Source organism: Pan paniscus, chromosome 1 (assembly GCF_029289425.2).
Source record: "Pan paniscus chromosome 1, NHGRI_mPanPan1-v2.0_pri, whole genome shotgun sequence".
Lineage (NCBI taxonomy): Eukaryota > Metazoa > Chordata > Mammalia > Primates > Hominidae > Pan > Pan paniscus.
The window spans coordinates 221,962,358-221,987,217 of record NC_073249.2 but is presented as its reverse complement, the minus strand read 5'-3'; the positions used below and the strand labels follow the sequence as shown (position 1 = coordinate 221,987,217).

Here is a 24,860-nt window from a genome sequence, read left to right as displayed (position 1 = left end):
AGCCTCCCGAGTAGCTGGGACTACAGGCGCCCGCCACTGCGCCCGGCTTATTTTTTTGTATTTTTAGTAGAGACGAGGTTTCACCGTGTTAGCCGGGATGGTCTCCATCTCCTGACTTCGTGATCCGCCCGCTTCGGCCTCCCAAAGTGCTGAGATTACAGACGTGAGCCACCGCGCCCTGCCTATATTAGGTTTTTAAATAGCAGGAGGCAAAGCTTTTCGGTGTGATCCTGACTTCACTTGGGGAAAAAGGGCAGGTATCTGAGTCTGGGAAAATGATCAAGCTGTCAGCCAAAATGGTATAACGCCGACTATATATGTACCTTTTTTTTTCTTTTTTTCTTTTTTAGACACAGGGTCTCACTGTGTTGGCCAGGCTGGAGTGCGGCAGTCTGGAACTCCTGGGCCCAAGTGATCCTCCAATCAGCCTCCCAAAGCACTGGAATTACAGGTATGAGCCACCACCCCTGGCCTATCTTTAGGTAGTGGCACTCTTGGTGATTTTTATTGTCTTTATCTGTTTTTGCAGTTTCCATACCGCCTACAATGAACATAGATTACTTTTTTTTTTTCAGACGGAGTTTTGCTCTTGTTGCCCAGGCTGGAGTACAATGGCGCAATCTCGGCTCACTGCAACCTCTGCCTCCGGGGTTCAAGTGATTCTCCTGCCTCAGCCTCCTGAGTAGCTGGGATTACAGGAGCCTACTACCACGGCCAGCTAATTTTTTTGTATTTTTAGTAGAGACGGGGTTTTACCATGTTGGCCAGGCTGGTTTCAAACTCCTGACCTCAGGTGATCCACCCACCTCGGCCTCCCAAACCGCTGGGATTATAGGCATGAGCCACTGTGCCCGGCCCATAGATTACTTTTATAATCAGAAGTTTTTACTTTTTAAAGAGTAAATTCTCTCACCTCAGGTAGCTCAGAGAGCTGCGCTGGAGGAGAAGAGCCAGTAAGTGAACAACTGGAATAAACTCTGCAGGGGTGGGAGTGGGGGCAGAAGGAGAGCAAGGATGGGGAGCAAAGAGGGACCCCAGGGGAGGCCCTCAGCTTGGAGGGCGGCAGGGCGAGGAGGCTGCGAGGAACAGACGCCAGAGCTAGGCCTTGGGGCCCTCGGGGATGGACAGCCTGCCCTCCATTGGAAATGAGATCAAGGAGGGAGTGAGGGCTTGGCGTTTGAAAGGCACAGAGGTGGGAGGGAGAAAGGCTGAGAAGGGATGGGGACAGGCCCTCGGGGAGGCTGGCACCAAGTGGTGGGTCAGCGAGAGAGGCAGGCGGTCTGTGAGCCCTGCATCTGAGCCCCTCACCCCTCCATTCTTGTCCCTGCAGGTCCTGGCAGGAGCTCTGGTACCTGGGAAGCTGGATGGAGAGCCTGGGCCAGAATCCCGGACCCCTCACCTCTGCGGCCTAGCTTTGTGACCTTGGCAAATCCATTCTATGCGCCTCCATTTCCTGTACAGTGGGGATCCTTATTTCTCTGGCACAGATTGGTATTTGTTCTGTAAAGCCCAGTACCACTTTATTTTATTTTAGTTATTGATTTTTTTGAGACAGGGCCTCACTCTGTTGCCAAGGCTGGAATGCAGTGGCGAGGTCATAGCTCACTGCAGCCTCAAACTCCTGGGCTCAGGCCATCCTCCTGCCTCGGCCTCCTGAGTAGCTGGGACGACAGGCATGCACCAGTGCGCCTAGCTCCAGTACCATGTTTAAACGGTGCTCAGAAAACTTGCTAAACTTGGTGGATGGGAATTGAAAAGAGATTTAATGTTTTAAAAATCAAAGTCACTGAGCTGCAGTGCCACATGGGAAGGAGGCCTGGATGTGAATGTTCCTGGGAGCTGAGAGCTCCTGTGACTGTCGCCAGTTTCCTGTGGTCTCCCACAGACTCAGGACATCTCCCTCTGCTCCAGGACACCTCAGGACCACCAGGGGGCACTCATCGCACCTTCACCCCTGGAAGGGAGCTGGTCCTGGGGCCAAAACCCACTGTGCCTGGGAAGCCCTTCCTGGCTTCTGCTCTCCTCAATGTATGACAGCCCTGATTTACCCCCAGGGACTGTTGCCACTCGGGGTTGTAGAGTAATATGTAACCAGACTGGAGAACCACAGCAATGCTCTCTCCTCTGCCCATCACCTCCCCTTGGCCCCTCCCTCTTCATCAGCCCCATTTTGGAGAAGGGAGAAAGAAAGGAGAGGCAGCAGTCTCCTCCCAGGTGGGGCCGGACTCCAGGGAAGGAGAATTTTCAGAAGTTGCTGGAGTTGCCGAATCTGTCAGGGCCCAGGGTTCACAGAGCAGTGATGGAGGAGAAAGGAGAGGAAGCAGATCTAAGCACACATGGGCATCAAACCAGAGGAACAAAGTCACATGCAGAGGGCTGCACATAGACACAGGGAAACACACACACGGAGATGCACAGAAACACGCAGACCCCACGCAGGGACCTGCTTTCCCGCCACAGAGGAAAGCAATCTGATCAAACAGACCCACTGTGCACCCAGCCCTCCATGCTTGGGGACAACACACCTACAAAAATATAAGAAAAAAAAGGAAAACTGCTCTGCCTGGGATGCCTTGCTTGACTTTTCTTGTAAATAAGCATTTGAATGTGTTTTGTTCTAGGAGCTTTCGAGGCAGGCACAAAGGGAGCCCTTTCTCATGCAGGAAGGTCCCTCTGCAGCCTCCCCCTTCCCTCCCCCTCCTGCCATCCGCCCACAGGCTGAGGTGGCTTTATTTCCGGGACCCGAGTGTGGATACCTCCTGTTTTAGAGAACCCTGAGAACCACTGTGCTATTTCCAAGTTAAACTCCAGGCCGAGATGAAATTAGGCTTCTTTTTCTTTCTTTCTTTTTTTTTTTTTTTTGAGATGGAGTCTCACTCTGTTGCCCAGGCTGGAGTGCAGTGGCACGATCCCAGCTCACTGCAACCTCTGCCTCCTGGGTTCAAGCGATTCTCCTGCCTCACCCTCCCGAGTAGTTGGGATTACAGGCACCTGCCACCACACCCAGCTAATTTTTGTATTTTTAGTAGAGACGGGGTTTCACCATGTTGGCCAGGTTGGTCTCGAACACCTGACCGCGTGATCCGCTGGCCTCGGCCTCCCAAAGTGCTGAGATTACAGGAGTGAGCCACCATGCCTGGCCAGGTTGGTGATTTTTTTAATCACCTGCAGCTCCCTGCAGCTCCCAGTCATTCACAGGCCTCTGCCCCATCCCCTGTCCATATGGAGGCTGGGAAGGCCGCAGGGAGGGGCCTGTCCAGTGTGGCCACAGCTCTTCCCAGGAGGGAATCCCTGTCATCCAAAAGTTTTCTTTCCCCTCCTCTGGCCATTCCAGGCTAAAGGAATGAAAGCTCCCTCTCTCTAGGCTGGAAAACAGGTAAACGATATGTAATTTATGAGCACCATCAGCCCAAAGTGCACAAGTCATATATGCACAAAGGGGCCGGGTAAATATTTAAAGATTAGAGCCAGCTGGGGAGAAACACAAAAGGCCAGGGCGATGGGCGTCTTTCTGAATTCACTCTCCCCGAGCTGGGCCAGGTCGGCGTCGATGCACTCACTGGAGTCCCGGCCTTTGTCCTCTGAAGGGCCCTTGTCTGCTGGGCTATTGGGAGCCCCAGCACAGCTAAAGACAGTTAAACAATCGCAGCCTCTCCAACCGCATCTGGAGACAATTGGCTGAGTCATTTCAGAGCTTTTGCTGTGTGTCCCAATAGTTAATTACATGGAGCAATCACTTCATTTCACTTTGAAATGCATCTGCAGAGGGGGACAACAGATTTCTCCCTCGTCACCTGCCTCCACAGTAGCCTGTGCGGCACTCACCAGTTAGCACTGGTTGAAACCTCTGGAAGTACAGAAGGGAAGGGGCTGCCACACGGAGCCACACGGCTGTCCTCTGGGATGGGCCGCAGGTAGGGCTCTTGTCCTGGGGCCCGAAAACCTCTCCCTACTTGGTTCCAGACCTGACATAATGTTCTTTTTTTTTTTTTTTTTTTGTCAAACTCAAGAAAACCAAATGAGAGGGGGAAGGGGTGGCACAGACACTTGTCACTTTCTGCATTAAATTCCCCAACATGAGACAGGAGGGGGCCCTGAGCAGCCTTGGAGGCTCTAAGAGCCCTCAGAAGTTAGAGAAGGAAGTTTTTTTCCTTGAATGAGCAGAGGGGGGCCTGGGTCTCCCCACTTCTCCTCCTGGACCTGTGCTCCTTTCCAGGCTGCCTTGGGGACCCCAGATGCTAAAGATGGAAAGGGAATTGGTGGCCTACATCCCAGCTTGCGTAAGCCCCGCTTCTAAGTTGGTCCATGCCCTTCCTGGCAGCCCGAGAGCGCTTTGTCCTGCTTGCCCTCAGAGGATAGGGTGAACCCACTGCCACTCCCCCTCCAGCTCTGAAAATACCTCCTGGTCTCTGTGAGCCCCTTTGGAGCCAGGCCTGCCTGAGGCTGTGCGAGGATGCCCAGACTCAGGGCTTGTAATCGGCGTGACAGGCGGGGGTGGAGGGTGGACCCCGAGTCTTCAGCCTGGGTTTCCGGGAAGGGTCCCTATGGAGACTAGTCTGCTGTCTTTCCCAATGACCTTGTCAGATGCAAAGCACAATGACTTTAACTTAGTAGGGGAAGTGGCTGCCCAGAGATAGGAGCAAGAAGTGAGGGTAAAGTGGCGATGGTGGGGAGAAACTCGGCTCAGAGCTCGGGAAAGGGGAGGGTGGAAATCGCACCAAGATCTCTCCCCACCTTGATCCTGCGCGACCCTCGGCCAGTGTAAGGCGAGTAGCGGGCCAAGGAGGCTGTTTGTGATGGAGGAGCCACGGGTGGGGGCGTCAGAAAGTAGGGGGATCATTCCAGGTGGGGAGACCACTGACCGAAAACGGGCCACAGGACACGGGGCGCGGCGGGCAGTGTCGGGGTTGGGGTCGGGGGGCAACGGAGGCGGAAGTCCATTCAGTGGACCAGGGCGGAGCGACGCCTGAGAATTCCGCCCAGGCCTTAAGGCGGGCCTCGCCTCCCGCAGCCAAAGCAGAACATTGCGAATTAGCGCATTTTGCGGTCAATTTTCCACTGCTTAAGAAACACTAAGCTATCCACGTGAGCGCCCCCCTCCCGCGCCCGGTGCGACTGGAATCCCAGGGGACGGGCTTGGGAGGGGTGGTGGCCCTGGGAACGGCGGGTGTCGGGGTTCGGGCGGGGGCAGCCTCGGGGCCCCTTTATGGCGGCCCGGACTCAGGGGAGGGGGCGGGCCCGGCACCCAGCGGCGGGCCGCGAGAGCTACGCGGAGGGCCATTGGTTTGCTAATGCCCTCGAGTTGAAAGGCGCGGGCGGCGGTTTATAGGGAAGGATTGTAATTAGAGGACAAATTGCCCCGCTGCCCCGCTGCCCCGCAGCTCGAGAACGCGGGGAGGGGGAGGCCCGCCGGGGCGCGGCGCGCGCCAGGCCTCTGTGCAGATGTGCAGCAGCTGGAAGTCCGCGCCTGGCGGGGCGCCCGGAGTTTGGCCCCGAGGGGGCGGGGGCGGGCGCGGGCGCCGCTTTGTGGGGCCCGCACAATGCCCTTAACACTCGGCTGCCCCCTTTGTGCCCGGCCGCGCCGCCCGCCCGCCCCGCGGTGCCTTTATACCGCGCCGCCACCGCCCCAAGCTCGGAGCGAGTCGCATGGAGGACGCCCCGGCCCGGCCGGTCCTGGAGCTTCAAAGCTGCCCGGCGCGTGCCAGCGCCCGCCGCCTGGTCTCGGCCCCCGCCGCCCTCCCAGGCCCGGGTCGGCCCGGATCTGGCCCGCGGGCCCTGCGGCCCGGGCTGGAGAGAGCCCCAGAGCTGCTGTTGCCGCTGCCTCGGCCTGAAAGGGGGAGGGCGTGGCGCGATTCTCCACGCTGCTTGGCGCCTGGGAACGCCGCTATCCTGGGAAGGGTAGGCGGGGGCGAGCTGGGGGGAGATGCCCCGGCTTGATAGAGCTGGGGGGCGCACCCCACCCTGAGTCCCTACACAGAAGCCGGTTTGTTCATTCCTCTGCCACAGGGCTCAGCTGCAGAATTTTTGCGACTTCCCTGTCACCCTCAGAAGCAATGGGGGCTGCATTGTTCAGAATATAATTTTACAAGCCCCAAAAACTAAAGCCATGAGGGCCCATGGGAGGTGTCTAGGTTTGAACCCAGGGACTTCCTGGAGGTCAGCCTTCCTGTCCATCACAGCAGCTACAGTTCAGCCTCCTGGAGTCCAACCAGGGGGATGGCCCCAGAGCCTTGCTGTAGGCCTAGCCCATCCTGGGGCAAGTGCTCCAGGCGCCTCCTCCACTGGGTCCGCCATAGTCTGAATCATAGATTGGGGTGCGGGCTCTGGATCTCTCGAAGTGTGGCCTGGAGCTCTTCCCAGAATGTCAGTGGTCTCCTGCCACCACCACCTGTGCGTGGAGCTGAGAGCAGGCTCATGGGAGTAGACTTCTAGTGCTTCTCCATGGGGACAGGGTCTGCCACCAAAGCCACCCAGCCTGGAAGCCCAGGGCTGTAAGGAAGGGAGAGGCAGCCGTGTTCACCCCACCTGCCTCCTGTGGGAAGTCCGCGTTGGATCCTAGCAGTGTCAGAGAACATAGGACCCAGGCTGCACCCTCACCAGGACCCCTCCCAATCCCAAGGCTCCAGCAAGGATGAGGCTGGCTGTGGCCCCGCGGGTGGGCTGCATGCTTTAATGGGACACATGCTGCTGCATGGCCCCCGCGGGCTCAGCTTGTGCCCGGCTTTGAGCAGCCACAGGCAGAAAATTGCTGCATTGTCCCGACATTAGGGCAACTAATGCGGCGTTGCGGGTATAACCAGAGCATGAAGTGCATAAAGAGGCGTCGCCTTGGCATCTTCATCAGTCCCGAGGGAGCCCAGAGCCCTGTCATAGTCAGTGAGGCAGCCTGTGGCCAGCTGGCCCATGTACCTCCCCAGTAGGTGACCCCTGGAATGCTTGCACTCCAGGGTATCAAGGACTTGGCAAGTGGGACTGGAGAACTTATGGGGATTGGGACAGGATGGGCATGGAGGGGGTGGGCATGGCAGGGGTCCTCAGACTTGGGAAGTGGTGGAGGCCAGAGAGATAAGGAAAAGACAGATAAAGGGGGGGGGTGCCTCGGGAGACGGGGGGGGCTCCTGAAGGTGAGAGGAAGCCTAGGCTATGGGAGGGGGCTGAGGGAAGGAGGTGGGGAGCTTCCCAGTGCGTCCTCCCTCGGTCCCCTCCTCCTCAAGGTTTCTAGAGTCCAGAGGGCCTCATTGACATGTAAACGAGGGTCCCTATAAAGGCGGCGCTGCCTCGCACTGGTGCATGGACTGCAACATGGGCACGGAGCCTGCTGCCCGGGGCAGCCTCCCCGGCAACTTCCGAAAGGTCTGGGGTCTTGAGGGACTAGGGGCAGGCACCCTTCCCCGGGAGGTGTGGGGGGGTGCCGAGGGCAGGAGGGTGGCAGTCCTGCACTCTAAAGGCTGTTCATCTGCAGATTTCCAAGCCGCTGATGGAGAAAAAGCGCCGGGCACGCATCAATTTGTCACTGGAGCAGCTCAAGTCGCTGCTGGAGAAACACTACTCACACCAGGTGAGACTCAGGCGGGGTGGGGGGGGGGCGTGGGTGATACGATCCCAACCTCCCTCTCTCCACCTCGGGAGGCCGGCCTAATAGACCTTTCCATGGTCGGGTAGATCCGGAAGCGCAAGTTGGAGAAGGCCGACATCCTGGAGTTGAGCGTGAAGTACATGAGAAGCCTTCAGAACTCCTTGCAAGGTATAGGGGAGGGCTGGAGGGAGGAGGGGGAGGCTTGTGGGATCAGAGCCAGGGATGCACAAGGCCAAATAAAGAGGGATGCCTCAAGGACCGCTTGACCCAGGGCTTTTGAGACCAGCCTGGGCAACATAGCAAGACAGCAAATATAAAGAGGACAACTCGGAGGCAGGTGGGCAGTTGGTGAGGAGGGGGCCCCAGCTCGCTAGGGGGCGAGGGAGGAGCAGTAAAGCCCGGGCTGGCTGTGCGATTGCAATCTGGGTGGTAGGTCTGGACCCCGGGGGAGACGTTCGGGTCGTCTGACCTCCGCCCTCCTCTTCCCTTCCTCAACACGCTTCCTCCCTCCTTTCCCCTCCACCTCCACTCCCCTCTCCTCCCTCCCTTCCTCCCCTCCCTCCCCCTTCCTCTCCCCTCCCTCCCCCTCCCCTCCCTCCCCCTTCCCCTCCCCTCCCTCCCCCTTCCCCTCCTCTCCCTCCCCCTCCCCCTTCCCCTTCCCTCTTCTCCCCTCCCTGTTTCTCGCGTCCGCTCTTCCCCACAGGGCTCTGGCCTGTGCCCAGGGGAGCCGAGCACCCGTCGGGCTTCCGCAGCTGCCTGCCCGGCGTGAGCCAGCTCCTTCGGCGCGGAGATGAGGTCGGCAGCGGCCTGCGCTGCCCCCTGGTGCCCGAGAGCGCCGCCGGCAGCACCATGGACAGCGCCGGGTTGGGCCAGGAGGCGCCCGCGCTGTTCCGCCCTTGCACCCCCGCCGTCTGGGCTCCTGCTCCGGCCGCCGGCGGCCCGCGGTCCCCACCACCCCTGCTCCTCCTCCCCGAAAGTCTCCCTGGCTCGTCCGCCAGCGTCCTCCCGCCGCAGCCAGCGTCGAGTCGCTGCGCCGAGAGTCCCGGGCTGGGCCTGCGCGTGTGGCGGCCCTGGTGAAGCCCCGGGGATGGCCTGAACTGAAGGCGCTCCCTATTTGGTCTCGCGACACAGGGACTATTTTCAGCACGCCCACAGTGACTGCCAGGACCCCCCAGTCGTCCGTTCTGGTCGTGGGGCGGGGGTGGCTTGTAGAGGGCCGCGCACCCCGCAAGCGCAGGGAAATACCCCCAGCCCTGCCGGACTGGGTCTGCGCGTCTGGGCATAATCCACCCCCACTCTAGCTCCACCTACACACGCCGGACCGCTTGCTCTCCGCCCATCCTCCGGAGGGGCTGGGAGGGGGTGTCCTGGGCTGCGCCCCTTTCCCAGGGACCCCTGGCGGGCAACCCGCCCGCCCCCACCCCCGCCCGGTTGCCGCGCAGCGGTGGGAATGTCGCAGTTGGCAACAGCGCAGAGCTGACCCCTCGCAGCGAGGAGAATCGCTGCCCCGCCCCGGACCATTCAGCGGACCGCGGGCGCCCGGTTCCCACCGGCACAAAGCGCGCCTGGCCCCGCCCCGCCGGCAAGGGGCCCCCAGCCTCCCCCAGCCCGGGATCCTCTTGGCTTCCAACGACCTCCTTCGCAAGCGGTGCTGCCCACCGGGCTGGCGCATTCCCCGAGGCCCACCCTTCTCAGAAGCCCCGCCCCTAAGATGCAACGCCCCACCCGGACGCCCCGCCCACGCGGTTCCTGGAAGGGACCCATTGCTTGGTGGCACCAGCTTGAAGCCTGCAAAAGTGAACCCGGTGCCTCTCGTGGGAGAAGGGAACGCCTTCCGCTCGACAAAGACCCTGGCCCACATTCCAAGCCCGGAACCCGTAGACCCCGCAGCTCCAGATCCCTAGGGCTGCCGGAGAATTCAATCCCTGGACGGCTCTCGGGAGCGCGCTGCGCCATTTTATTGGTCCATAATGAGGTCACTGCTGCGCACGGACTTCGGTGGTGGGAGGCTCTCAAGTCAGATTTTCTTCCCCTGGGCTTCTGGCCCAGGAGTCCGGGCCAGCGAGGGGCAGCTTGGGTTGTGGGGTCAGAGATCCTGGCACCTTCTCCCGACACCTTGTAATTCAGAATAAAGCCAGCGCGAATCCGTGAAGTCGGTATCAAGAGGACACCAGAGGTCTAATGTCTCCCACCCCTGCGATGCCTAGTTAGGTGCATCTTTTGTAACCACAAATATCAACTTTCTACAGAAGCTCTTCTCTTTTTGGGCGGCCCTGACCTGCAGGGCACTAAACCCGTCCTGGTCCAAATGCGTGGAGAAGGACCCACGGTCCTTCAAAAACCCAGCTCCACTGTCGCACCTAATGGGCTCGCTGGAGCTGGGGCGAGGGTGGGAGTCCCGGCTGTCGCCGTCCAGGTTGGCCTCTCCGGTCTGTGCTTCCCGCGGTGTGGGGTGGGGTAGAAGCCAGGACAAATCCCTCTGCAGTCCACCAGGTGGCGGTGTTGCACTGCAGACCCAAAGGTCCTTCCTCCAAATTCCAGGGCGGGCGCGCGGGGGGACAGGGGCTCGACAAGTCCCAAGCAGCTTAGGCCCAGCTCCTATTGCCCTGCCCTGTTCTCTCTCTTCAGTTAAGCTCACAGTGACTAGCAGCCCCAGGTGCCAACCTTGGGGCAGGGGTTGCCACCTGGGCTAATAGGGCCTTTCCTCCACTGGTGGGCTGTGGAGCCCACCCCACTGTTTCATCCTGTTGCTACTCCAGGACCATCTCACTCCTCACTCGCTGGTGGGACCCGAGCATTTGTCTGAAGACAGAGAGCAAGTCCAACCCCCCAAAAATGGCACACTACCAGAAGAACTCAGGTTCCAGAGGAAGACATTAAGGGCAGCTGGCCAGCCCTGCTGTGGAGTTGTAGAAGGGTTTTCCATGAAACCAGTCTTGGAATGCCAGGTGCAAATCATAAGGAAGTTTTTATTGGGTCCTGTACAGAAGAGAAATGCTCAGTTGTCAAAAAACTACAAAGGGATCCCTGGCTCTGGGTGTGCTATGAAGACAACTCCCTCCCCAGTGAGCCCAGGGAACAGGCCTGGATGCTGGACAAAGTTTGGGAGGGAGCTCCAGGCCCAGGGTCCTCCACTTGGGGTCTCCCCCTTTATGTTTGTAAAAACCGCAGGACTGGAGTATTGAGGACTCTGTCCCCCTGCAAGTATTGCCGTTGGATATGAAACACACAGAGCAAAACCCCAAGGTGACAAATGAGTGAAAACCTAAGGTGACAAGTGGACAGACGCCCCCCAGATGGAGGAGACGCTGGCTAGCTGGCGACCTCTGCCCCTACGTAACTTGTCAGTCCTTGAAGGCACAGCAGCATTGGCCAGAGATGGCCCCTCCCGTGGCCAGGGCTGGATTGCAGTTCCCTGCCTTGCTCACCTGTGGCCACAGCTCATAACCCCAGTTACCCCACAGCCAGGGACTGGAGGGGCCTCTGAAGCACAGACAGGCTTAGGCAGCCTCCCACCCCCACCCCAGCAGCTTCTTCTGGGAGTGGGACCCTATCTGAAGGATGAAGAGATGGGCTTGGCCACCTGAGGGCCAGAAGGAACTGGGCACAGGCAGGCTCTATGCTCACCTTGGAATTACCCCAGGTCTTCATATTGTGGGGCCACTGTGTAGGGGTAGGGGTCTGGAGGAGACAGCCTTCTCATCTGCCCTATTTCACCAGCTCAAGGTTATAGCTGTTCCTGGTTCTCCTTAGCCTGGGAAGACCCAGGGCCCATGGCAATGCCCAGGCCTGTAAGGGGTCTGCCCAGGAAGGCAGGCAAAGAAATGCATTGCTCCCAGGGGTTGGACGCCTGCCCGGGACCAGGCCTTGAGCTGAGAACCTGGAAGCCCCTGCCAGGATCCCTTCCTGGCCAGGCCTGCACGGGCAGGGAGTGAGGCTGGGGATGACGCAGGGACACGGAAGCCCAGGCCCTGCTGCCCTCGTGCTCTCCGCTTGCACCTGCCAGCGTCATGGTGGGAGCCATGGAGGGAGATGATGTGGTGGGGACAGGCAACGACGGCAGAGTAATGAGGGTGGGGACACTAATGGTGGTCAAGGTGGCTCAGGTGCCATTGGTGGTGGTGCAGAGTGTTGTGCTTAGTTGGGGTGGAGTGTGGGTTCCCAAGGGGGCAGGGGGCACTGAGAGTGGGAGGCCTCAGGCCTAGGGAGCCACACCAGGCCACATGCTGAAAACGGACCTCCACAAAGGCCGCAGAGGGCTCTAGACTACTTCTCACACCTGGGCCACTCAGTGGCCAGGGCCTACAACCAAGAGACTTCAAACAGCCCTGAGAGTTAACGTGGTCACCTGCTCATCACAGATGGGGAAACTGAGGCAGGACAGGTCGGAAGCAGGGAGACCTGATCAGAGCTTGTTCGGGCTCTGAACACCCCTGTGCTTAGAGACCCTCTGTACCCTCCCCCCCTCCCACGGGTGTGGCGGTTATGGTGCAGTGTGGGTGGAAAGCCCCTGGGGAGGCCAGTGGCTCCAGCTCAGCCTCTCCAAAGTGGGCCTTTGTCCGATCCCGCAGTGGCCCTGTCTCAGGTTCCCTGCTCCCGACTTCCTGTTGCGCAGGGCTGGTGATGGCGCAGCTGGACGTGTGCACATGTCACTCACTACCCAAGCCCAAGCTTGGGATGTCACTCAGCTCCCCAGGCCCGACCTCACTCGGCCCGGGACATGTGGTGCCCAGCGCAGTCGTCCGGGGCAGCCGTCGCCCTTGGGACAAGGCCAGCTGGGAGGAGCCGGAAGACAAACGCTGAAGCCAACGCCCCCTCACCCCTGGGAGGGGTGGCGCATGTCTGCGCGCGGGGCGGAGGCGGGCGTCTTTGGTGCTGTGGCCCCGGAGAGCGGCCTGCCTGGCGTCCGTGGGGAGGCGCCGGCGGTCCTAGGACGCGGAGCCCAGCGAGTCCGAGTGCAGCGTGGCGTAGCCCGAGGACTCGGAGGGGGAACTCAGGAAGCTGCTGGTGCTGCCGCCGCCGCCCGCCGCGCGCAGCCCCCCGGGCTCGCCCCACGGCGCGCTCAGGCCGGGGCGCAGAGAGCCGGCGTGCGAGTGCGCAGCGGGGCGTAGCCCTGGGCTCCGCTGGGCGCTGCTTGGGGGCGTCGGGGCCTCTCCGGGTTCTGCGCCGTCGGGGGCGGCCGGCGCAGCGGGGAAGGGCCCGGGCGGGCGGCGCAGGGCCTGTGGCTCGCACTCGAAGGCGGTCAGGGCGAAGGCGTCGGGCAGCAGCGAGGCCGAGGCGGAGCGGGGGCCGGGCCCGGGGCGGCGGCGCGGGCTGCCGGGGGGCGAGTCGCGGGCTCGCCGCGGGCCGCTATCCAGGGCCGAGGGCCGCAGCGACAGCAGGCTCTCGGCCGAGCGGCGGCGCGCGCGGGACGGGGGTGCGTCCTCCGCGAAGGCCAGGAGGCTGGCGCGGCGCCGCTCTGGCCCGGCAGGCAGCACCAGGTGCGCCAGGGCGGCCAGGTCCTCGCCGGAGCCCCAGCGCGGCAGGAAGGCGGGCAGCGGGACGGCGGCCCACACGTCTGCATCGTCGTGGGAGAAGCGCCGCGTGGGCGGGACCTGTCAGGACGCGGCTGGCTTTTACCCCGAGCTGCCCTCCTGGAAAACGGGGACAAACCCTTCTCCACCCCAGGGAAAGGCCTTCCGTGGGTCAGGGACCAGGCTGCGCGCTGGGGCAGCCTGGCTGGGAGCTGTGAGGTTTGGTGCAGTCTCTTCGAGCCGCAGGGCTGTGGCAGACAGCTGGGGTCGGTTGGGGAGGGCGCTCCTTGAGGATACTGAGCCAGCAGGAGATAACTCATGTGACAGGGACCATGGGGGTGGCGGTTGGGGCCCACCCACACAAGCGGTGTGACCTTTGGACAGCCCGTCCTCGGATGGTGACAGCCACCCCTGCGACTGCAGAAGGCGTGAGATGGGCTCCGAGTGGAGAGGCCTCGGGGAGCTCAGGACACCCTGTCACCCGCAAGTGCGGCCTCTCCCCCAGCCCTGTGCTCACCTGCAGGTATTGCATCTTGTCCTCCTGCAAGGGCCGCAGTGGGTAGAGCTGGGGCAGGCCCCCCTCCAGGGCGGAGATCTCATACTTGGCCATCCTATCTAGGGCCACAAAATCACCTCCATAGCCATAGTCCAGGGAGCGCTCCAACACCAGGTCCTGGGAGATGCCACCTTCCAGGCTGGTCTCTGTAGGGTGGGGGGGGGCGGGCAGAGCCTTAGGGTCATGGAAACTTGGGGGCATCTGGGAGGGAATCTCAGGGATCCCCCTGAGATCCCCCAACAGACATATACAAGGTAGGGGGCTGGTTAGCTGAAAAGGGAATGGGAGGGGTTCTGGGTTCAAATCCCAAATATGCCACCCTTTAGCTGTGAGACTGGGCAGGGAGGTCACTCACTCAGACAATTTCCTTATCTAGGACATGGGGTGGGACCAGAGGTGACCTCGGGAGGACTAAGTAACACACGCAAGGGGCTGGCAGTGCCTGGACAGAGCACGGGCTGGACTGAGGGTAATGGGATTGCTGGTAACGGTATCCAGACAGGACCTCGGTCTGCAGGAGCCCCCAGGGCAGCTTGCTGGGGATCCCTGAGGTTGGGGGGTGAGCCCAGGAGCTCCGCTGGAGCACTTGCAGACATGTCTACCCTGCTGTCTGTTAACCAGAACATCCCATTACTTGGAACCTGGGGCAGCCAAGCCAGACAGGAGAGTGCCCTGTGGGAACCTGGCTTAGGTCCCTTGGACATTCAGGTACGTTTGGGGGTGACACGGGGTGTCTGGTGGTTGAGAATGAAGTCACCTTAGTGGGGTTGCCTGACAGCCGTTTTCCTGCCAACCCCAATGACCTCACCCAGACGCCACTCTCCCTGGGGCCACTCTCAGGCCATCCTCACCGCCGTCTGACTCCTCGTCGTTGGCCATGAGGGCCATGCACTTCTCCCGGACAGCTTTGAGGTCGGCCCGGTAGCGGTCGCAGGCCCAGAGGAACACAGGCAGCAGCAGGCCCTGGGCCACGGAGCACCACAGCACGCAGAGTGCCATCCAGGGCGCTGAGGCGTCGGCCCGCAGGCTGCTGAAGCTCACCACCTGTGGGCACAGGGCTTGGCCTGGCACCTGCAGGACCCCCCACCATCACACAAGCTCCCCCTGAGTCTCGGTCTCCCCATGTGTACGGCAGGTCTGACAGGTGGGTATCTGCCAAGGAGAAGGGGCCCTTGGGGAGGAAAGAGCTGGAGCGTGGCAGTGGAAGGCCCCGCCTTCCGGGAGCTACCTGGCTACTGGGCAGCACTGGGTGGCCTTGCTCTGTCTCCCTCCTGGCTGCCCATGGAGAGAAGTGGGGCATGGATTACCACCTCCTCCCCGCTTTGTTTTGAGACAGTCTCACTCTGTCACCCAGGCTGGAGTGCAGTGGCTCAATCATGGCTCACTGCAGCCTCCATCTCCTGGGCTTAAGAAATCCTCCTGCATCGGCCTCCCAAAGTGCTGGGATTACGGGTATGAATCACTGTGCCCAGCTGCCATCCCCTTTTTGAGATGAGGAAACTGAGGCTTAGAGAACCAGGTCTCAAGCCTGTTCAAGATTCTACCACCCCCTTCCCGGCCAGTGGCCTCCTCGGCCCTACCCCTGCCTTTGGGTCCCTGCATTCTTCCTCTCCCAGAATAGCCCTCGTTGCTCTGTCCCAAAGAGTGATGCTTAAGTGACTGCCACAAAAGAGTGAAAGTGTGCAGGATGTGGGTGTGTTGATTCTGCCGTTTGTGGGCCACGTGACCCTCAGAAAGCTGCTAAACCCCTTTGGGGCTCAGTTTCTTCATCTGGAAAATGGGCTAAGAACAGGCCATGCTCTAGAGGGTGAAGACTCTGGACGCTTTATAACAGCAGCGTGGAGTGGCCCCACAAGCTGTACCCTCTTCCCCGTCCGTAAGAGAAGCAGGGGTGGCTCTGACTTCCTCCCAGCCCCGCCTCTCCCCCCCACTGCCCCCACTCTGCTCCCAAGGTGCCTTGTGGGTCTCTGCTGTTTCATGAAGCCCCTGCCCTCCGTCTGCACAGGGACCGGGCTGCCAGCCCCCACTGTACACATGAGGACCCTTAGCTGGGGAGAACCAGGCCTGCTGGGGGTGGGGCAGTGGGGGCTGCCTCCTGAGCAAGGCCCCGACTCTGAAGCTCCCACCCCCCGAGTCACCATTCTGGAGCTCACGTCCTCATGTCCTGCAGTGACTCAGGGAAGGCAGCCTTGCCTGCTGCTTGGATGAGACCCCTCAGGCTGGTCTTTGCCCCAGTCCTCTCCCTGTCTCACTGCAGACCTTTCGGGGATGGGCGTAGAGTCCTGCAGGGGGCAGGGGTTGGCTACTGAGTCCAGACTTCATTCTTGGGCCAAGCTGGTCCCAGCTTCACCAAGAGGACCCCAGGCAGCCCCTCTGGACCTCAGACCTTTGTTGGCAAGGCCTTTCTCACAGCAGCCCTCACCTTGGCCTTCCCCAGCCGTTAGTATCAAGTGCAACTCCCCAACAGACATTTGAGGCCCGCCCTGGCCTTGCTCTGTCTCCTGATCCTGCGCCCCTACCTACCTACCTACGGCACCAAAGCTCCCTCTGTCCATCCTGGGACCTGGACCCACCAGGAAACCCATGGGCATGCTATCCTACCTCTGCATCAAACGGCCCTTGAGGCCAGATGCAGTGGTTCATGCTTGTAATCCTAGCAGTTTGGGAGGCTGAGATGGGCAGATCACCTGAGGTCAGGAGTTCGAGACCAGCCTGACTAACATGGTGAAAACCTGTCTGTACTAAAAATACAAAAAAAAAAAAAAAAAATTAGCCAGGCGTGGCGGCGGGCACCTGTAATCCCAGTGACTTGGGAGGCTGAGGCAGGAGACTCGCCTGAACCCAGGAGGCAGAGGTTGCAGTGAGCTGAGATTGTGCCATTGCACATCCAGCCTGGGCAACAAGAGCAAAACTCTGTCTCAAAAATAAATAAATAAATAAATAAAATAAAACAAAAACAAAAAAAATGGGCCTTGGGCAAGGGGAGCAAACTCTTCTGCACTGTAGCAGGAAGGCCCTGGGCCCTGCAGTTGCCGGATGTGGGTTCAAGTCCCACCAGGCTGCCCTGACTCTAGGCAGGTCTTTGCACCTCTCTGAACCTCGGTTTCCAAATCTGGAAAATGGGGACGATGATCAAGCCCATCTCAAAGGATTGGGTCTGAGGACTCAACCACCTGATGCCTGGAGTATGAGCAGCCCCAGGGCTGTCCCAGAGACAGGCCCCTCTACCCGACGCTGTCACCCACCAGCACAGGGAAGCCCATGAGGCAGTCGTAGATGAAGACTATGGTGGTCACGAGGCCCGTGGTCTGCAGAGAGGTTTTGGCGGGCTCCGAGCCATCGATGGAGGAGCGCCGCTTGCCCTGCGCGTCCTCCACCACGATGGTGGGCACGGTGAAGGCGCGACGGTTGGCCTGGCGCCCCACCTGCACGGCCAGTGTCTGGAAGAGGGCGATGGCTGTGCAGATCACGCCCATGGCCACGCTGCCGCCCACCAGCAGCAGGAAGCAGACGCCGAAGCCCAGGCCGATCTCAGCCACGATGAAGCGGCAGCCATGGGTGTAGAAGCGCTCGCTGGTGTCGTGCCAGCCAACGGCAGGCAGGGCCGACAGGATGAAGGACACCATCCAGATACCCATGACTGTGTGCACCGCCTGCTTCTTGGCATTGCTCAGCCTGGCATGAGGCAGGGTGGAACAGAGGGATCTGGCGTCACCCACAGGGCCTCCCCAGGCCTCTGGGGACCTGTAGGGGATCCTCACCACCCAGGCACCCCACACCCCCAGTATATCATAGTCATGGCACACCCAGTGTGGCGGGGCCTTGTTCCTTGCATAGGAGATACTGTGAACATTGTCACACGTCCCTCTTCCAAGCATTCTGTATTGGCTGCTTGTGTCTACCCATGCAAAGCTACGTGTGTGCCCCCAGCAGCTTACAGCAGCCCCTCCTGAGCCTGCCTGCCCTCCCAGCATACCACAGGTGTGGCCACTCCTGTGTGCGCATGGGCACACCAGATATGTCTTTGTTTTCACGCCTGCTTAGAACCCCAAGAACCCCAGAACTTCACGTGCTCACCGGTAGTTGACAGGCCAGCAGACCATCCACATGCGGTGGTAGGAGAGGGAGGTGACAGAGAAACAGGTGGCCAGGGTGAGGGTGTAGAAGGTGGACACGAAGACCTTGCAGAGACCCTCATTCCACTCGAAGTCGGGGCGCTGCTGCCGCAGCTGCACCACGGAGTAGGTGGCGATGGGCACGGCCACATTTAGCATGTGGGTGGCCGCGAGTGTACACAGCAGGAACTCCAAGGGCTTCCACTTCTTCTGCTTGGCGCCAACGCTGAGGATGCCCCAGGCATTGGCCAGCAGGGAGAGGCCCCCACATGCCAGCCAGCCCACTGCACTGCCAGGCAGCCGCCGCTCATCACTCATGGTGCAGACCGGAGCTGGCAGGCGGCTGTGGCATCCTCCTTGGAGCCAGGTCTCAGGGAGCAGCAGCCCTCACTCCTGGTGGCTCAGGGATGCTGGGGACCACGAGCATCTGTGGGGGGGTGGCAGTGGGCACTCAGTGACTTCCTCTCTGGCGACAGCGTTGTAGCCCTTGGGTACTTGGGATGGGAGATGGCGAGCGCTACACTTTGAATGTCCCCTGCAAAACTCATGTTGAAACTTAATTAAAACGTGTTGAGATTTAATTGCCATTCTAATGCTATTAAGAGGTAAGACTATTTTTTTTTTTGGAGACGGAGTCTCGCTCTGTAGCCCAGGCTGGAGTGCAGTGGCGCAATCTCGGCTCACTGCAAGCTCCGCTTCCCGGGTTCATGCCATTCTCCCACCTCAGCCTCCTGAGTAGCTGGGACTACAGGCGCCTGCCACCACGCCCGGCTAATTTTTGTATTTTTAGTAGAGACGGGGTTTCACCATGTTGGCCAGGCTGGTCTCGATCTCCTGACCTCGTAATCTGCCCGCCTCGGCCTCCCAAAGTGCTGGGATTACAAGGTAACACTATTTTTTTAGAAATGGGGTCTTGATCTATCACCCAGGCTGGAGTGCAGTGGTGAGATCATAGCTCACTGTGGCATGGAACTCCAGGCCTCAAGGGATCCTCCCCACTCAGCCTTCCAAGTAGCTGGGACTACAGGCCTGCACCACTATGCCTGGCTACGGTTTTTTTTTTTGAGATAGAATCTTGCTCTGTCACCCAGGCTGGAGTGCAATGGCATGATCTTGGCTCACTACAACCTTCACCTCCTGGGTTCAAGCAATTCTCCGGCCTCAGCCTCCTGAGTAGCTAGGATTACAGGCACGCACCACCACGCCTGGCTAATTTTTGTATTTTTAGTAGAGATGGGGTTTCACCATGTTGGTCAGGCTGGTCTTGAACTCCTGACCTCGTGATCCACCCGCCTCGGCCTCCCAAAGTGCTGGGATTATAGGTGTGAGCCCCATGCCCTGCCCTGCCTGGCTAATTTTAATTTTATTATAGAGAAGGGGTCTCGCAGTGTTGCCCAGGTTGGTCTCAAACTCCTGGCCTCAAGCAGTCTTCCCGCCTTGGTCTCCCAAAGTGTTGGGATTACAGGCGTGAGCCATAGTGCCTGGCCATGAAACATTTAAGAGGTGATTAGGCCATGGGTGGGTTTAATGTCTTTACAAAAGGGCTTCCGGGAGTGAGTTCTCTCTCAAGGAGCTTTCCCTCTTCTGCCATGTGAGCAACAGTGCTGTTCCCCTCCAGAGGACGCAGCATTCAAGGCACCATCTTTGAAGCACAGACCAGGCCTTGCCAGACACCAAACCTGCCAGCACCTTGATTTTGGATTTCTCAGTTTTTCTTTTTTGAAAAAAAATTTATATATATGTGTATTTTTAAAATCTTTCTTTCTTTTCTTTTTTTTTTTTTAGACAGAGTCTTGCTCTGTCGCCCAGGCTGGAGTGCAGTGGCACCACCTCAGCTCCTGCAACATCCACCTCCTGGGTTCAAGCCATTCTTGTGCCTCAGCCCCCTGAGTGGCTGGGACTACATGCATACACCACCATGCTCGGCTAATTTTTTTGTATTTTTAGTAGTAACAGGGTTTAACCATGTTGGCCAGGCTGGTCCTAAACTCCTGACCTCAAGTGACCTGCCCACTTCAGCCTCCCAAAGTGCTGGGATTACAGGCATGAGCCACCGTGCCCGGCCTTATTTTTATATTTTAGAGACAGAGTCTCACTATGTTGCCTGGGCTGGTCTCGAACTCCTGAGCTCAAGTGATCCTCCCATCTAAACCTCCTGAGTAGCTGGGATTACAGGGCAAGTGCTCCCATACCCAGCGAGACATAAATCTGTTCTTCATGAGTTACTGCGTCTTAAGTACTGTGTTACAACAGCACAAATGCCCTAAGGCAGGGAAGGCCCTGGCGCACCATGACCTATCTGGCCCTGGCTTACATCAGGCTGCACTCTCCTCTCCACTCCCCGGGAGGACCCTCCTGCCCATGTCCCTGACACCCAGGGGCTGTATACGGGGTGCCCAATAAGTGCGTATTCCCTCACTTCCGTCCACTCCTGGTCAAAGCTCAATATCTGGGCTTCCTTCCAGGTTACCTGCATCCTCAGGGAACCATCCAAGGTGGGCCCAGATGGGCATTCTTGCCCCGTGCATGACCTGGCACCATCCCAGAACAAGTCCTCTTGCCATCAAATGTTCCAGAATCCTCACACAGCCCATGCCAGAGCCCCCCACAGTGGACATCTCTGACGTACTTGCCTTAATTTATTCTACTTCATCAGGCCACGTAAGGACATGTCCCGGAAGACCACACCCCCTGAACCTCCATTTCCCTCTCCTGTTCCCCAAGTGACCTGTTGGGGAACGGAGATGGTCACCACTTTCCTGACCACCCTGAGAGGGGGCAGGCAGTCTGCTATGTCAGCCCCCAGCTGGTCTTCCAGAGCCAGGACCCCGCGCTGAGGTTAAAGCCCCCACACAGAAGCGGTGTGGCTGGGGCAAGGTCCCTGCACCTTCTCCTCTAAAAGACTGCCATGCTTCTTCCGCGGGGAGGCTGAGGTGGACAGGAGCCACATCTCTATAGCCCTGGGCCCAGGTCTGGCACACACTGGGTGCTCTGGGGTAGTGGCCAGTCTCATGCTCTGGTTGGCTTGGGCAGCAAGGGCCTGGAGACGGCCAGTAGACCAGACCAGAGCTTGACTCTGATGTCAGAGGAAGTGCCGATGGCCTTTCCATGTGAGTCAGGGACATAGGATGCTGGGCAGCAGGCATGTGGCGGGGAGCGGGGAAGCACCCATCCTGCCAGAGGGCTGGGCAGCGAGTCCTTCCCTCACCCTTCCCAGCCTGGCAGCCCTCTGGCTGCAGCCCAGGCAGGCAGTGTGGGAGAAGCCCAGTACCAAGTGAAGGCCTACTTGTGCTCTGCTCACACTTAACTGGCCCTTCTCACCCAGGGGCCATTTAGCCTCATTTGCTCTCTTTCTCATGCCCCGGTCCTTATGGGCATCTATAGTACCAGACATGCCCCATGTCCCCCAGAGAGGAAGTATCTCCAGCTCAAGGTGGGGGGCCACTGCCGCCTTAGCCAAGGCCCCTGGCTCTCGGGCAGGGAAGGCAGCGATGCCCCAGCCACCAGCTGGCAGGCCTCCTGCTTGTCTTGTCCAGAGTTCTTTCTTTTTTTTTGAGATGGAGTTTTACTCTTATTACCCAGGGTGGATCTCGGCTCACTGCAACCTCCGCCTCCTGGGTTCAAACAATTCTCCTGCCTCAGCCTCCCAAGTAGCTGGGATTACAGGTGCCCGCCACCACGCCCTGCTATTTTTTTGTATTTTTAGTAGAGACGAGGTTTCATCATGTTGGCCAGGCTGGTCTCGAACTCCTGACCTCAGGTGATCCACCCGCTTCGGCCTCCCGAAGTGCTGGGATTACAGGCATAAGCCACCGCGCCCAGCCTTGTGCTGTCTCTTATGGGCCAAGACACTGAGCTTGGAGGTGCCGGGAGCCTCAGACCTGTGGGCAGATACGTATTCACTGGGACCAGGACCTGGGGCAGACTAGCCTCAGGAGTGAGGGGAGCACTGGGCCACCTCCAGCCTTTGGGGTGCCTGGCAGACAGAGTGTGAGTAAGCGCTGTGAGCAAGAGGGCTGCAGACACCAGTGGTCTTTACGCTCTCAAATAGGAAAGTGGACTCAGCATGCACCTAGCAGGTCAGCATCTATTTCTACCTGCCCAAGGCAGCCTCGGCTGTGAGACTGGGAGGCCTTCCCTCAGATGCCCAACAAGCTCTGTCTAGCCCCGTGACCTTGGCCCCGCCCACCCTGTCCACGTGTTGATTACTGGTGCAGGGTGGTAAGGAAGGAGCCACAGGCTGCAACCAGCCCAGCCCTTCGCGGTGCCAGTTCTTCCTCTCGTCTAGCCTAATGCTGCATTACTGCTGGGAAAGGCTTTAGGTCTGAAGGCAGGGTGCAGTGGCTCATGCCTGTAATCCTAGCACTCTGGGAGGCCAAGGTGAGTGGATGGCTTGAGCCTGGGAGTTCGAGACCAGCCTGAGCAACATGGTGAAAACCCATCTGTACAACAAATAAAAAAATTGGCCAGGCGTAGTGGTGTGAGCCTATAGTCCCAGTTACTTGGAAGGCTGAGGTTTGAGGATCACCTGAGCCTGGGGAGGTCAAGGATACAGTGAGCCATGATTGTGCCACTGCACTCTAGCCTGAGCAACAGAGTGAGACCCTGTCTTAAAAAGAAAAAGGCTCTAGGTCTGTGGGCAGGGGCACGTGCATCCTCTTGCACACGGGCATGCTCCTCCAGTGAGTGCCCCCACAATTCATCCCCATTGTGAAGCTTGTCCAGCAGAAGCAGGGAGGGGTAAAGCTGTTTGCCCGGCCAGCACTTGCCTGAGCCAGGATCCAAACTCCACTTGCCTGACACCAAAGTCCTGGCCTCTCAAACCCTAAAATGTTGGGGAAAAGGGCATTTTTTTTTTTGTCCCTAGAGCTGAGGTCTTTCTGAGCCTCAGGTCTGTAGGGCAGGTCTCACTGTCCCCACACTGCAGATGGGAACACTTCAGGAAGAAGCTCAGGGCAACACGGAGAGAATAGTGTCAGGGCTGGGTTTGGGGCCAGGCACTCCTGGGCACTGTAGTCTTGGCATGGGAGAGGAACGTCCTGGGGGGCAGGGCGTGGACACCGGGTTCCAAGTGCAGAGTGACAGAGGACTGGTTGTGTGGGAACAAAGTGTCCCTCTGGCTCTGGGTCAGTGACCACAGACCCACGGATTGCACCCTTTCTGTTCATTCTTCGTAGAATGGAGCGGCCACTAGGGCCAGACCCCAGGCTGGGCTCCCCACAGTGCCGACGGGACCCAGTCTCCTGCTGGGAAGTGTCTCCTGCAGGGCACTTAAAGCCCTGTCTTCTGCTGGGAAGTTTCTCCTGCAGGGCACTTAAAGCATTCCGCAGCATCTCAGGACCGGGCTTCCCACTTCCCCGCCCACTGCAGGGCCAACTGCAGGTGCAACTAGCCTGGGACCCACCCGGGCCATGAGGCCTCCCTCCGCAAGACACGCGGGCGGGGCCGGGGCGTGACGTCACAGCTCCGGGCCAATGAGGCCGCGCGGCCCCGAGGCCCCATTGCGCAACAAAGAGAACCCAGAACTTGAAAGGATTCCCCGGGCTCTGGCTGCGCCCCGGCTTCCGCCCCCACGCCGGTCTCCGCCCGCGCTTCGATCTGTTCCACGGGGCCCGGCCTGGCCGTCGCCCAGGGAGGGACGCGCAGCGCGAGGCCTGGACATCTCCGGCACGCCCCCCCCAGCCCCCGCCCCTACAGTCAGTCCCAACCCCCTGGGGCTCCGATCCCCCGCCCCGCCCCGCAATTCCCGCTCCGACTCGCGTGCTCTCGCCTGCTGGTCCCCAGTGGGTGCCCCGAGTCCTGCCCCACCCCGAGGGCGCGTCCGAGCGACAGGCTGGGAAACCTGGCGGGACTGCGGCCCCCGGACCCCTCCGGGTTGCGCTGAGCAGGGGCGGGCTCAGGATCCCCAGGCCGCCCCGCCCCCGTCCCCTGAGAACCCTAGGGGGCGGCGTTGCTAGGCCCCGATGCAGGGGGACGGAGGGAGGGGCTGACCCCGGGGAAGTTACCCCGAAGGTCCCCAAGTTGGGGGGGTGCCAGCGCTAAGCGCCGCTCCTGGGCCCTCGGACGGACCCCGCGACCGATAGGGCGCGGAAAGCCCCCTCCCTTCCCGCCGAGTCCTCCCGCCGGGGTCCTCCCGTCCGTCCGCCCCCGGGCCAGGGCGGCGACGCTCACCCTGCATTCGAGCGCCCGGGGCTCCGGCTCGCTGCTCCCGCCTCCGGCTCCGGCTGCGGTTCCCGCGCCCCCGGGCCGAGCGCAGGCCGCCGAGGGCCGCGGGGGTGGCTGGCGGCGGAGCGGCCCGCGGGCCGGGGCATGCTGGCGGCGGCCACCGGCTGCCGGCGCGCTCCGCTAGGTGGGCTCGGCCCCGCCGCCCCTCCCTCCCCTAGGCGCCGCCGCCGCCGCCGCGCTTCGCTCAGCTCCCGCCGCTCCGCTGCTGCGCCGGGCGGCCGGGGGCGGGGGGCGGAGCAGGGCGCATGTCTCCGCCGGGGCCTCCGCGCCGCCCCTCGGCCCGCCCCGCCCCCGCCCGCTCAGAGGCGCGGCCGTCTGTCGGTCTGTCAGCCCGTCCGCCCGTCCGTCAGTCCGTCCGTACGCAGCCCACCCGTGCCCCCGCATCCGCCCGCGGCCGGCCCGAGCCTCCCTGGGCTGGTGGCGCCTCCTGACAGCGCCGCGCCCCTGGCTCCCAGCTCGGCTCGGTGCACACTCCGGACGCCGCCTTCGGACGCCGGGGCAAGACCCAGGCCCGGAGCTCTGGGGGCCCGCGGGCCAGAGGAGCTGGGGCAGGAATGGACACTGAGAACCTGGGGCCAGGGCTGGGGCTCAGGGAGGCCTTCCTGGAGGAAGCCGCATCTAAGATGAACAATCGGGGCGGGGCGTGGAGAGGACAAGGGACGCATGGCCAGCGGCTTCTAGGAACCGGGAATCCAGTCTGAAGCAGGGGCAGCGAGGGGCAAGGTTGGGCCAGTTACGGATTCACGCTGCTCCCTGGGCCTGGGGGGGTCCACTGAGGGAATAAAGTGCACGGGCCGCCGGGCTGTCGAGTGGTCCCCGCCACCCCCACAGGCTCAGAAATTGTTCTCTCTGAAACTCTGAGCACCACCGCCCAG

General features: G+C 60.5%; 2 protein-coding genes across 4 annotated transcripts; one reads left to right on the top strand and one right to left on the bottom strand.

The window, feature by feature from the left end:
• Nucleotides 1-5,259: 5,259 nt before the first annotated feature.
• On the top strand, nucleotides 5,260-9,744 carry HES3 (hes family bHLH transcription factor 3). 2 transcript variants are annotated; one of them, XM_008975707.6, is made up of 4 exons: nucleotides 5,260-5,898; nucleotides 7,463-7,558; nucleotides 7,663-7,744; nucleotides 8,280-9,744. In XM_008975707.6, exons 1-4 carry the CDS (start codon nucleotides 5,647-5,649, stop codon nucleotides 8,651-8,653), a joined length of 804 nt encoding a protein of 267 aa, XP_008973955.2. In that variant the 5' UTR covers nucleotides 5,260-5,646; the 3' UTR covers nucleotides 8,654-9,744. The 2 variants fall into 2 exon arrangements, with proteins under 2 accessions (XP_008973955.2, XP_008973954.1); XM_008975706.6 differs by lacking the exon at nucleotides 5,260-5,898 and adding an exon at nucleotides 7,188-7,353.
• A 781-nt stretch (nucleotides 9,745-10,525) lies between these two features.
• GPR153 (G protein-coupled receptor 153) lies at nucleotides 10,526-24,206 on the bottom strand. Of its 2 annotated transcripts, none has more exons than XM_063602132.1 (6): nucleotides 23,932-24,206; nucleotides 17,723-18,295; nucleotides 16,891-17,320; nucleotides 14,497-14,689; nucleotides 13,607-13,791; nucleotides 10,526-13,170 (listed from the first exon to the last, which is right to left on the bottom strand). In XM_063602132.1, exons 2-6 carry the CDS (start codon nucleotides 18,076-18,078, stop codon nucleotides 12,505-12,507), a joined length of 1,830 nt encoding a protein of 609 aa, XP_063458202.1. In that variant the 5' UTR covers nucleotides 18,079-18,295; nucleotides 23,932-24,206; the 3' UTR covers nucleotides 10,526-12,504. The 2 variants fall into 2 exon arrangements, with proteins under 2 accessions (XP_063458202.1, XP_034810060.3); XM_034954169.4 differs by having other exon boundaries at nucleotides 17,723-18,187.
• Between the last annotated feature and the right edge of the window lie 654 nt (nucleotides 24,207-24,860).

What these genes read in the sequence shown, in the direction of transcription:
- HES3 (XM_008975707.6), top strand. Translation starts at nt 5,647, where the DNA reads ATGGAGGACGCCCCGGCCCGGCCGGTCCTGGAGCTTCAAAGCTGCCCG. An exon ending in ACGCCGCTATCCTGGGAAGG is followed by an intron (nt 5,899 to 7,462) that starts GTAGGCGGGGGC and finishes GTTCATCTGCAG; the next exon opens with ATTTCCAAGCCGCTGATGGA. An exon ending in AGAAACACTACTCACACCAG is followed by an intron (nt 7,559 to 7,662) that starts GTGAGACTCAGG and finishes ATGGTCGGGTAG; the next exon opens with ATCCGGAAGCGCAAGTTGGA.
- GPR153 (XM_063602132.1), bottom strand. Translation starts at nt 18,078, where the DNA reads ATGAGTGATGAGCGGCGGCTGCCTGGCAGTGCAGTGGGCTGGCTGGCA. An exon ending in TGCTGGCCTGTCAACTACCG is followed by an intron (nt 17,321 to 17,722) that starts GTGAGCACGTGA and finishes GCCTCATGCCAG; the next exon opens with GCTGAGCAATGCCAAGAAGC. An exon ending in CGACGAGGAGTCAGACGGCG is followed by an intron (nt 13,792 to 14,496) that starts GTGAGGATGGCC and finishes CCCACCCTACAG; the next exon opens with AGACCAGCCTGGAAGGTGGC.